General features: G+C 40.4%; 1 protein-coding gene across 3 annotated transcripts in view; it reads right to left on the bottom strand.

Annotated features, from left to right (window-relative positions):
* Window positions 1–1,580: 1,580 nt before the first annotated feature.
* ABCB5 (ATP binding cassette subfamily B member 5) overlaps window positions 1,581–12,831 on the bottom strand; it is a 39,601-nt gene continuing 28,350 nt past the window's right edge. For 2 of the 3 annotated variants that reach the window (XM_074837066.1, XM_074837087.1), the window contains 6 exons: window positions 11,580–11,720; window positions 10,933–11,089; window positions 8,475–8,672; window positions 7,343–7,549; window positions 6,201–6,347; window positions 1,581–5,668 (listed from right to left, as the gene is read on the bottom strand). In XM_074837066.1, coding sequence (XP_074693167.1) covers window positions 5,471–5,668; window positions 6,201–6,347; window positions 7,343–7,549; window positions 8,475–8,672; window positions 10,933–11,089; window positions 11,580–11,720 — 1,048 coding nt within the window. In that variant the 3' untranslated portion in view covers window positions 1,581–5,470. The remainder of the gene's footprint in view (window positions 5,669–6,200; window positions 6,348–7,342; window positions 7,550–8,474; window positions 8,673–10,932; window positions 11,090–11,579; window positions 11,721–12,831) is intronic. The other variant, XM_074837077.1, reaches the window with a different exon arrangement.

The following is a 12,831-nucleotide window of genomic DNA, read 5'->3' as shown; positions in this document are numbered from 1 at the left end:
TCTGGATGACAAACACAGCACAGAGGCAGATGGAAGCAATCCAGTGTAAATGATTCACTTACTGAGTGCAATGACCAGTCTTCTGCTGAGAAATTTTTGTTAATTTTAGAACATAATCTTTTTACATCGCTACTTTTGGCACTTCCTCTCTCATCTCTGTCTGTCCTTTTGCATTGGACCACACGGTGCAGCATCTGCTGTGTGTGCTAGGGAAGGTGCTTGAGGAGGAAGAGCAGCCCAAGCAACTGGAAGAGAATAGTCAGGGAGAGTTATAACCCTGGAAAACGTCAGGGCGGTGGGCAATCTGTGGTAAGGCTTATATATAGGGCAGCCAGAGGTTGATAAAGAATAGCGAGGCAACTGGATTTTTCTGCCTTTGCATGGAAAACTGTCAGTCCTTTACAAGTACCTAAGGATCAGGGCTTAACAAAATAGGGGCCTCAAGTATATTTTACAAGAAGAAACTACATATATGCTGTTTGTGGCCTAGTTGCCTAGCTATTTATCTTCTTGCCTATGTTGAAGATCTTAGAAATACCTTAATGTCTCAGACATGGAGAAGATATGTTTTACAGAAGTCACGTTTGTCCTACATACAGCAGTATGGATACATGGAAAGAGGTCAAGTGATATACTGACTTTCATCCACTGGCTTGACCAGTTCACGCACAGTTTGGATATAGCTGTAGTGACTGCCATGTCTCCATGTTCCAAGAAGAGCTTGGAAATACCTTAGAAAAGCTGTCACTTTATTTCCTTCTTCGGCAAGAGACAACCACCACTCCAGATAAACTTTATGAGCTCTTCTGCTTTTGGATGTTTTTCCTCAGAAGAAATGAGTTCCCTGGGTAGAGTGCCCGTGCCCGTGGCAGCAGGCAGCGGGTGAGCCCTAAATGGAGGCAGAGCTGGAGCATTGCTGTAACAAACCCGCTTCTTCATGGACGGGGAGGCCCAAGCCTCATCCCGGTAAGATATTTAACCCTTGAAATCCAGGCACGACGTTACCAACTGTCCTACAGATATCTATATGCTAGGATCTAACAGATCAAGATCTGGCTTTTTTTTTTTTTTTTTTTTTTCAACCGGTGTTAGAAGGGCAGCTATTTTCCTAGAGCAGGCACAGTCCAGGGGAGCAGTTTCACTTCCAACCCTCCAGCAAAGTCAGGTGAGCAGACCTTAACGATCCTGCATAGTTTCTTAACATTTCCTTTACTAATTAGGTGAAATCACCGACCATTAACATTTAAATAGGCCCGCTCCCAAGTGTGACAGGAATTTTCCTACAGCTCAGTACAACAAGAGCCCTGTGAGCTCTCCCTCAGCCAGACACATTTCCACTTGCAAACACATAAGTAAAAAGTCAGCGGCGCAACGTGTGTTAATGGTAGCCAAGAAAGGATAGGTTAGGTATCGCCTACCACAGATTGTTTAGTGGAATTTTGCAGACTCTTCCATCTTTAATTAAATTTATAAATCTAATCCAGGTACACATTGATGTACTCGTATTTCAGTTGACTTTAAAAAGCCCTCCAGCTGTTCTTTTCTCCACATTTCTCAAAAAAGAAAATAGTTTCCAAAAGTACAAGGGTTGTGAATTGCAGTTTTAACGAAAGCTTTCCTTCTTGCCATACAATCAGCATTATTAAATAACTTCTTTATGAGGATGTGTACTTTACAGATTTTAGATGAACAGACACTGAAATTTTATAGGCTGCAGAGGAAAGTAGACATTTGGGAAAAAACATGTGATGATAAACACTATATTAATTTACTGTTTTGCAAACTGTATTATTCCTGAATTGACAACAGGTATTTCAAACTGAAACAGTTCATCCAGGAATGGGAAACATCCACACCCACTGGGGCTGGTGCACTCCAATGATCATACAAACAAGAGGACAATTAACTCTTTGAGGCCATAAAAATAATTGGGTCCTGTGCCCCCTAGTTCACATGCTTCTGTCAACTACTTATCCCATCTCTGGAGCTTCAGTCTGCATTAGTAATTGACACTGTAACTTGAGTAACAATTGCAAAGTTTTAAACAAATTTAACAGCTATGTATGATACTACAATGGAATCAAGTGGTTAAGAAACTCTCAATTCTTTCTCCAAAATCCCTTATGAATGCCTTCTCTGAAGTCTTCACTCTTCTTTTTTGGGACATGGTACCTTAATAATTCTGTAGGAGGCTTAGATCAGTGCTGGCATAAAGCAAGCATCTAGGCTAAGTACTTCTTGTCCAGTCATGAACGAGGCCTTTAGTGTTCCTTGACAAGCATGGGCTGATATGTTTCCTTCATCACTATCCGCACAGCAGTCCTTTTAGGGGTGAGGTCCCCAGTGACACCAGTAATGACTTACCATATTATGGGCATGTTTGGAGAATGCTAGCCCCTGCTTGGGGCTCTGGCACCTGGGGTAGATAGCAGCACAGGACAGAGAGTGGTGGGGCCAACAAATCCTGTGCTCTTAACACCTGTTCTCATAGGCTTTTCTTTTCTGACAGGGCTAATTCTTTTGATCTCTATAGCAGTCTAGAGTTTGGTGCTGAAAAGTTGCTTTTAGCATACATTTGTCTCTGAATTTAGGTCTGCTTTTAATTGGAGCACCACCAGTCTGCAAGCTCTATGGGCATATCCAGCATGGAAGATGACTTGGATGGTCTGAAATAAACCATCAGAGCATAGAGTTTGTTACAAGTGCCTACAAGCTAAGCATATTAATCTATTTATATCTCAAAGAGCCAGCAAAGTCATTCAGCTCAGTCTGTCTTTTTGAAGGCATGCAGTAGTGTGCTCTTCTGTCATTCTTGCAGATGTGTGGGATTTTGCTCTGCTTCCTCGCTCACCCTCTCTTTTGGGTTGGGGAGGACTTGCTTTTGTCTGGTGTTTTTCTTAGGTGTGCAACTGATCTTTTAAAAAGGGCTGTGATATGAGTGGCTTTTAGTACGTTTGTATTGAGATAAATCAATAAAATATGTTTGTACATTACCTAACATCTCACTTGTGAACTTAAGTAAATCAACACTATTTACCTTAATCATGTTTTCTATTTCCCCTTTTTAATCACGTATGAGCAGAGGATGTTCCTGAGGCACAGCTGTCAGCCGTTGCCCTTTCCCCACTTGACTGTCACAGACCAGAGCGCTGCACACCTGCTCCCTCCATCATCAGCACCTGCTCCTTCTGGCTCCATGCCTACCCTTCCATAAGGAACCATCCTTAATCTACATATCTGGTACCAAGTCTGTCCAGCTACTACAGCATGAGAATGCTTTATATAAACAAGGGTGAGGAACTTGGCAAAAGGGATGCAAGTGTAGTCACTTTTCTTCCCATAGTAGGTAACGTTGACCTCTGAAAGAGCAAATAAGGGGAAACACAAGTCACAGAACTTATTTTTCTAGGCTGACCACACTGCAGCTCTTTCAACACCTTCCAGGCCAAATAGTGCATATTTCCCCACTCCTCTTGCCCTTGTACTAGTAAATAATTCCAAGCTGGTGGGAAGGAAGCACATTTTGGATTCTTCTTCATTATCTGCATAGATATGAATGCAGTATTTTCTACAAAGATGTTCCCTTAACTAGCCCCAGATGTTAGATGATTCTTTATGTTGCAGACCCTTAGCTTACTGACTGTTATCTCCTCTATTTATATATTTAAATGAATTTCCCATTTTTACTTCATCTAACTTACTTGTTACTGCAATAGATCGTAATGAATTGTAACATTACAAAAATTTATTATTCATTACAATTGTAATGAAAAACACATATATATCTATCCCAGAAGTATAAAATAACTCTTTCTTTCCCCAAAAGATTTCTGGATTAAGAAGGAAGATATTTTATTTTCAAAACTGAGAATCAAACTCTACTGCTTGTAATTTTAACACCAGTACAGAAACAAAACAGGGAAGAGGGAATTAACTGGAGCCCACATTACATAATTTGGAATGTAATAAGGGCAGCAGCTCCTGTAGTATCTGCCTATCACGAGAAAGTGAAGAGGTCACACAAGAGGGGTGCCTGATAAATCCTGAGAAAAACTGTGTGAGGGAGAGCGACTGTATTTATTTTGGCAAAGCTGAGACCAGAGTTTGTTTTCATTTGTGTGTTTTATTCCCCTTGTGGATCCTGATGCCGGAAAACAATTGAAATGAGCAAAGGAGATAGTCATTACTGTAAGTTTTTCTGCTACAATTGAGCAGAGTTATCTGGAAATTATAAAGTACTGCAGGTTGCTCCAGGCCATAAATCCTAACCCAAAGCCACGTGCAAAGCCTTGGAAAATTAAAATGCTGCAATTGGGTTTAACCAGCCAAAAAAAACCAGCTGCTGAGTCACTCTGACTAGAGAGTACATATTCTTCAACTGTTGAAGGATGAATTGCAGCACCCTGGGGAATATATCAGAGGAATAACCAATTATTAAAGCACATGTGTAAACAAGTTTTGCCAACACTTCAAACAATCTTTAAAATTATTCATAGAATCATCTAGGTTGGAAAAGACCCTTAAGATCATCAAGTCCAACTGTTAACCTAACCCTACCTAGTCCACCACTAAACCACATCCCTAAGCACCACATCTATTCAAAATGAAGGATCTCATACTGAAAACCACTTTTTTTTTTTTTTTTTTTTGAGCAAAAGCTATTTACATGGCTGACATGACTCCACTCCAAAAGAAGCCATCCTAGCTTCCCTGCAAGACTTTCAAAATTACCCTGATGGATGCAAAGAACAATTAAACTCTGTTAGGTCAGCAATTAAAAAGTACTAAACAAAACAATGGTATCTTTTATGTCAGTTTATCTCTATATGGACATCTTGTAACTACTACAATTATTGTCTGAAATAGAATACTGAATCTCCAAGAAATGTGTGAAGCACAGCAATATTAGAAATGTGTCATAAAGTGGGGAAAAAATCCAACAAACCCACACATCCAACCCTTCTCTCTAAATTTCATATAAATGCCTTTATTTGGAATCTCAGCAGACAGTAAGAATTGACAGTCATCTTTAATTAATAAGACTTTTTGTCTGCGTCTGGCTGGTGAAGAAACCCAAGGGACAAGCACAAGTACCAGCTCACTGCTTATCCATGATGCTTAACCACTGTTGTACTCTGGTACTGCCTTGGTCTATGGCACCTGGTATGGGCCAGGATTTGGGGGGACAGAGAGAGCAGGGTGTCCCACCTACCCCATGGTGTGGATGAGACTACTCCAGCTCTGGCTCTGTCCAGATCACACGATCCCCACAACTGCCCAGGAGATTCAGCCCCTGAGACTTCCCCACGCACCTTCTTTGCCCCATGGGTGTGTGGGACAAGGGCTACACTGGGTACAGCAACCAGGTTGCAACACACAGTTCCTGCTCCATCAGCACAGACACAGCCAACATTAATTCTCTGTAAGTTTTTCATGTCTTTCCAGAAAAAAAAAAAAAATGCAAACAGTATTAATTAGAGACTTGTGCATTTACAAGGGCATAGTAGTGTCCTTCCTTTGCCAGTAACTGGCTGTGGGTGCCCTGTTCAACCACTCTGCCATTATGGATCACTGCAATGATGTCTGCAGTCTGTACAGTTGTCAGGCGGTGAGCAATGACGATGCAGGTTCGACCTTGCCGGGCGTTATCTAGAGCTTTCTGGACAATCTGCACAAAAATGTTGTGAAAATGCTGTTAGCACCTGGACAGCCTTCACTTTTCACAGGAACCACATTTGATTTCTTACTCTTTGTTATTACCTGAATATATCTCCCATAGATATACAAGTCAGTACATACACGGAACCTTTACTCAACAGGGTTTCTCACTGAGGTCAGTGAGGCTGATCAAATGAGCATGAGACATTGGGAAGTGGGTCCTTGGGCATCCGATTTGGGTCAGAACACAAATTCAGTATTTACCATCAAATGCAGCTAATAAGAAGACAGCTGAAGAGTATTAGCTTCCCATGGTGTTTTCTACTTGAATTTTGGGGGTTTTCTACTTGTTAATTTAAGTAGATACGCACAGCTTCCCAGTATCATTCAATTCACAGCTTGCAGCTAGAAAAGCTATTGTGATACACCTGCCCCTGCCCTGTTGTTTCACAGCTGAGCATTTGTAACATTGATTTTATCCTACAGAAAGCAACTAGCCATATACATAGACATACATGTTTCACATAATAATCATTACTCACCTTTTCACTTTCTGTGTCAAGAGCAGAGGTAGCTTCATCCAGAAGCAGAATAGCAGGATTACGAAGTAGAGCACGGGCAATTGCTATTCTTTGTTTTTGACCTCCAGAAAGTTGTGTTCCTTTCTCACCCACCCGGGTATTATATTTCTGGATGTTAAAAATTAAAAAAAAAAGAAGGCCTGTGAATACTCTTAGAGAAGGAAGATTAGAAAAGTAAAGTTTTATGCATGGCTATAAAAATGATTAGGTATTTCCATCTTGAAAGAAAAGAATAGCGCAAGTGGTTTTAATAAAGCTAAGGTTTTATAAACACCTTTAGTATAAACAGTTATACATACAGCCACACATAGTTATACCTGGTCTGAAAATTTACTTCCACAAAGACTGGAATAGGTCTTGAATGGTACCACCAGTGATACAGCTGTAAGGTGTCCACAGACATCTGCCCACGAGCATATGATCATAAGAATAACTAGAGATTTAATGCTTACATATATATGAAGAATTTGATCCTGCATTACTTATGAATAAAGAATCCCAAACTTCATTAGTAGTAATGAAGATGAAATATTTTTCAGCATCATTACATCATTTTCGAGTTACACAGAACAACAGTGAAAACAAACTATCAAAGCATTTTTCCTTGTTAGAACCAAATTCTTGGCAGGCATGAAGGTCAAATGCTATGTCATTCACTTTTGATTTATTGCCCCTTCATATTTGTTAAGAAACACTCCCTGTGAGTGCCCATCGAATTAGAAATAAAGAATTTAGTTTTACTGAATTATTTTAGGAAAAAAAAAGTTTTTCTCAGAGTAATGTGAGAAATTTCAGCTATCAAAGGAAAAAATCTAAAAAAAAATGATGAGGACTTATTTGTACATAGACTGTCCTCTTATTTTACCCCCCTCATATTCTGCTTTGTCTGCCCCATATTAATTGAAATATTGGCTTTTTTTTGAACAAACTAAGAAGGATTTTAAGCTTGAAACACACTGACATTTTAAAACAAATTCTATACTTTTTCCTATTGAGAGAAAAAAATGGTTATTTTTAATCTCTGTAAGTGAGCATTACCTAGATTTCTCCATATAATTCCAAGTATCTAATCTCACCATGAAGAAAAGATCACTATCTCTTACCTCTGGCAGATTTTCAATGAAGGTATGAATATTTGCTGCTTTAGCTGCTTCTTCAATTTCCTCCTGACTAACCACCCTACTGTTGTCTCCATATTGAATATTTTCAGCAATGCTACAGTCAAACAAAATGGGCTCCTGTGACACCAGGCCCAGTCTGGACCTCAGCCATTGTAAATTCAAAGATCTGGTATCAAATCCATCTGCTAACTAGAAAAAGCAACAAAAGAATGATGCCAATTGACTACAGAGCTCATCCACAGATACATATTGTAAACAGGAAACATGAATTGTAAGAGGAAGCCTGTTACGTGTTAGGTTCCCAGCTGAAAGCAAGTAAATTTTGCATGCAAAATGGAAAAGAACCAGCAGTATAGATGAAATATTTCCTTCCATTAGTTTTTAATTGTGTGTGTGTGTTTTTGCTTCTGTTTCCCAGCAGACAGAAACAGAGTGCAGATTACAGGCTGTTGCTGCAGTCCTTCCAGCCCTACTGACCACAAGCAGCACTGAGAACCTCATGGGAAAGCCCATCCCTAAGAAGCTGAATGCAACAATAAATATTCTCAGCTGTAGGCCTTTAACTCAATCTTAAAACTTCCAAGGAGGTTTCTTTGGACTTTTTATACCCATTAACAGGGATTGCATCAAAAAGCCCATTGCAGCCTTCTGACAGTGTCACAGTAGCATCCCTGTGGGATTACATTTGTATTATCTGAAGCATGTATCTACGTCCCTAATGTGTGAATTCATATGGGTGAGATGACTTACACACTGACAAGAAAGTGACATGAACATTATGCCCCTGTGTGACCAGGTTGTGATCATCTTTGGGGAGGCAATGCAGTCTGATGTGGTCATTCTCTTCCCTGGTGAGATCTGCACCCTGAGCCAGCACACCGTACCAACATGGGTGCCAGTGTTGGTACATGTGGAAAATGCACAGGGCAGGCAATGACAGGGGTCTTGAGGTTGTCTACAGCTCCACTGGAGCCACAACCTCAGTAACCCATGCCTCTAAAAAAGGCATCTTGCCAGAGATATTGCCAGGATTGTTCAAAGCCTCTGAAACCGTGAAAGATAAAGAGTGCTGTAGATTTTATTGTTATTAATAGCCACACAAGTCTATTTTTACCACTTGTCCTTCCACAGGGTCATAAAATCTCTCCAAGAGCTGAATGGATGTGCTTTTGCCACAGCCACTGCTTCCTACTAATGCCAGAGTCTGTCCTTTGTTAACCTTCATGTTGAGTCCTTGCAAAACTTGAACTTCTGGCCTTGTTGGATATACGAAATGGATGTTTCTGAATTCAATGTTACCTTCAAAATTGCTCTGAAAAGTAATAGAGAGTTCACATGCTCATATAAGCATTTATTAGCTTTAACTATAATAAAACTTGCAAGACTTGGTAGTTAAAGTGAGAGAACTGACAATGTTTGGGAAGTGTTTTCAAAACTGCTTTTGAAGTTCTTTTAAATTACATATTGGCTTGAGTGTAGTATCATTACTTATGGGATGATCTGCACATGTAAGTTGCTAGATCCTTCTGGAGAAGGAGTTTTCTGCATCTCTTGTATCTATTTTGCTCTTCTCCTTTGAAGAGAATATCTTTAGACAAATATACAATGTTAATATTTTCATTTCTGACATGTGTAGTTGAGGTACTTCTACTCTTGATATAATCTATAGCATTTGCTTTCCTGATCTCACACTGCAGGCAGCATAATTTAATGAATGTAACACAAGGTCAAGATAGCAGAGCTAAATTCTTTGGTAGGTAATTTACAGGCGTGTAGGACAAGCTGTGTTTTAAAAAGTAATGATAGTTGTTAATTAGCCTTAATAAGCCTCTCTTATGGTTTGGGGTAGGAGCCAGTCCTATATACATACTAGCAGCACCGCTAGTACAGTGCTCTCACAGCACTGTATGCTTGCACATCATAGAATGGTTTGGGTTGGAAGGAACCTTAAAGATCATCTAGTTCCAACCCCCCTGCCATGGGCAGGGACACCTTCCACTAGACCAGGTTGCTCAAAGCCACGTCCAACCTGGCCTTGAACACTGCCAGGGAGGGGGCAGCCACAGCTTCCCTGGGCAACCTGTTCCAGTGTCTCACCACTCTCATAGTAAAAAATTTCTTCCTTATATCTAACCTAAATCTGCCCTCTTTCAGTTTAAAACCATTACCCCTCATCCTATCACTACACTCCCTGATAATGAGTCCCTCCCCACCTTTCCTGCAGGCCCCATTTAAGTACTGGAAAGCTGCTAGAAGGTCTCCCTGGAGCCTTCTCTTCTCCAGGCTGAACAACCCCAACTCTCTCAGCCTGTCCTCATAGGGGAGGTTCTCCAGCTCCCTGATCATCTTCGTGGCCTCCTCTGGACCCTTCAAGCAGGTCCATGTCCTTCTTATGTTGGGGGCCCCAGAGCTGGACACAGGACTCTGGGTGGGGTCTCACAAGAGCGGAGTAGAGGGGGAGAATCCCCTCCCTCGACCTGCTGGCCACACTTCTCTTGATGCAGCCCAGGATACAGTTGGCTTTCTGGGCTGTGAGCACACATTGCTGGCTCATAGTCAGTTTTCCATCCACTAATACGCCCAAGTCCTTAATGAGCTCAAAGTTTTGCTTTGCTGAAGTCACAGGCATCACTGGTATTTGAGACCAGTCTATACTAGAAATATTTTCATTTAAGTTTTATTTTACCAGGGACCTTCTGCCAAATCCTTCAACGTCTGTGCTGGAGAACGCCGATTCAAGAAGATATGTAAGCGTGCTCAGAACTTTAAAGGCTGAAAATCTTGTGTATAAGCTTAAAGTTATAGAAACTGGATTATGGTTTCCTGAGTAGGGGCTACCACCTAAAACCTACACGGGAAGTTAATTTTAAACTTAGATGGATGTGCAAATGTAATCCTTCCAGATCACATAAACTGAAAACATTTCATGCAGAAATCTGACAAGTGCTGAGGTCAGTTTCCCAACTGACAATTTTGGTTTAGAGGTGAGTTTTTTGGAATTTTTGAGTGTGTTTTGGTTTTTTACCTCTTGTTGTTTTTTTCCTGTCATCCCTCCCTCCCCCCCCCACTTTAGAGCAAAATAGATTATTTAAGTTAGTTTTGACTTCACAAGAGCACATTTTTACTTTTAAGAGTTTTCAGTTTTAAGAGGATGGCTCTTGGCAAAACTGTTTTGTCTCTGAAGAAACTAGTCTCTCATCTAGAAAAAGAGTAGAAAAATGCATTTGTATTTTAATTCTCCTATAAACCCTTACAAAGACAACGCAACTGTTAGTGGAACTGACATTGTTAGTATTTTCCTGAAACCATTTAAGATGCGGGTCAGTAGAATGACAAGTAATTTTTTTTTAACTCATTCAGACCAAAACTATATTTAATGCTTTTGACTGGGAGAAATAATATGGTCCATTAGAAAAAATTGAGTCAGTACCACTATTTTATATAACGTCTGTCTTTTGTGACACCCTAAAAAAATATGAAGCTGTGCATGCAGCTGCAGGCAATAAACCATTACTAATTTAGTTTGTTTTAAGATTTTTCTGACACCCCCCCCCCCCCAAAAAACCCCTTACCAATTTTTCACCTTCTTCACTGTAACTGTCAATTAGAGGTTTTCTGTCCAGAAGTTGAAAGATTCTTTCAGCTGACATTCTAGCTTTGCCATAATCTGGTGCCAGGGAAGCAGACTGACCAACATTTATAGCTGCAAATATGACGGAAGAGAAGACTCTAAAAGCAAAAGACAAAGCATCACTGGTTTCAGGTAGAACAATGTGTTGTTTTCCTCATGTGTAAAACAAACCCCCAGAATAAATTTTTGTAGCATCTTTAGATTATGACATTTCTGGAGCTTCTCACCCCCCCAAAATGTCATCCAGTATTAGGAAGTTCTATTTGTTCCTATAACTACTTTATAGATGAGAGGTGGTGTCATATCACTTCTTTATGTAATACCCTCTGCCCGGAAGAAATGTCAAACAGCAAAGACTTCTCCAGAGTAGGTGTGCTGAGCATGGCCACCCACTTGCTGCTTCACTGTCTGAATACACACCTTTCCCCAAAACAGCCCTTCTGCCCAAACTGCACTGCCAACCAGACTGAATTTCTGAATCTCTATGCCTTACCTCTGTAATTTGATGAAGTAATTTGCATGCATTGAAATCACCATCCCATGTATTTTTATTTTTTTTTTTTTTTACATTTTATAAAGTATACTCACATAAATACATTTTCAAAGTTGCTCAGACAATGGGCAATGAGCCATGCCCCAAATCTGAAGACTGCAGCGTTAACAAAGTAGTTTGCACACTGAGCTACTCCATAGGTAAATCCATAAAAAGGGGCTTTTGACAGAGAATCTCTGATAAAGAAAGAGACTTTCCATAAGAAGCTTGTAAAACAGAAACAGCAGACACTGGCTGAGGGATAGCCAGATTTCTGGGTTAAAGTTTTCAAGCAATACAGCTCACCCTTTGAAAACACAACAAATCAGACCAGAACACATGCACACTCACAGACAACCCCTGCCAGACCCTAAAAGCACCCCGCGTCGTGACATGGAACTGCCCTTAGGACAGAAAGCAATGAGATCCTTCATCCTCAGTTATGCTATCTTGAATCTCTGCTTTTCTATAGCAGGGCAGGTCACTAAAGCAGTTAAAAAAAAAATTTAATAACTACCACAGATGACCCATTTTATTAAGAAAACAAGCAGGCTCCAGCCCAGCCTAAGAGCTGCCTGCGGGCTTCCGCCAGGTCTTCCCATCTGAGCAGACACCTCTCATCCCGATTCAGAGCAGGGATGTATTGCTGGGTATCCCCTCAGGGATTCAGACTAAGCCTCTATTTCTCAATCTGTCCTTCTAGAGAAGTTTCATTATGTGTAGCTAATTGATTGCACACTGAATCAGAGTCTGGAGGACTCTCTGCCTTCATGGTTTAGGATGCTCTCTAAGGAAATGGAAATCTCTTTCTAGTCTGAGCTGTAAATCAGAGACCTTTGACAGTCCAGGAAAGCATCCTGCCCATATCTGGGGTATTACCAGACACTGAATTTTAACACTGTTTTGGCTGAGGACAGACTATACAATGCATCATTTTCAATTCTTTCTTTTACATTAGTTAGCTTGAAGGAGGAAAGAAACAAACGATTTTGTTTAAATAAAGTGGAGCTAGAAAAATCTGGCATCCCTGATGCTTCGAATGCGTTTCAGTGGAGACAAGTCAGTGGGGTGTAGTGGGTCAAACAAGGGAAACGGGAAGTTCATTTCAAGGTTTCAGTCATATGAGAGAAATAAGACTGGTTTGTGTTACAAGGGATATGGTATGGGAGTTAAGTAGTATCAATGCAGTACTCTGAAATGGAGTGAACGTATGTCCTACATTCTAGGCATACACAGGCAAACCCTATATTCTGTAACACATACTCAGAGAATGCAGTTTATAAAGTGTTTGCATAATGAAAAGGCAAA

This window comes from Strix aluco, chromosome 1 (genome assembly GCF_031877795.1).
Source record: "Strix aluco isolate bStrAlu1 chromosome 1, bStrAlu1.hap1, whole genome shotgun sequence".
In the NCBI taxonomy this organism is placed as follows: domain Eukaryota; kingdom Metazoa; phylum Chordata; class Aves; order Strigiformes; family Strigidae; genus Strix; species Strix aluco.
Note: the sequence above shows the minus strand (reverse complement) of the source record. Positions and strands in the feature narration are given on the sequence as shown.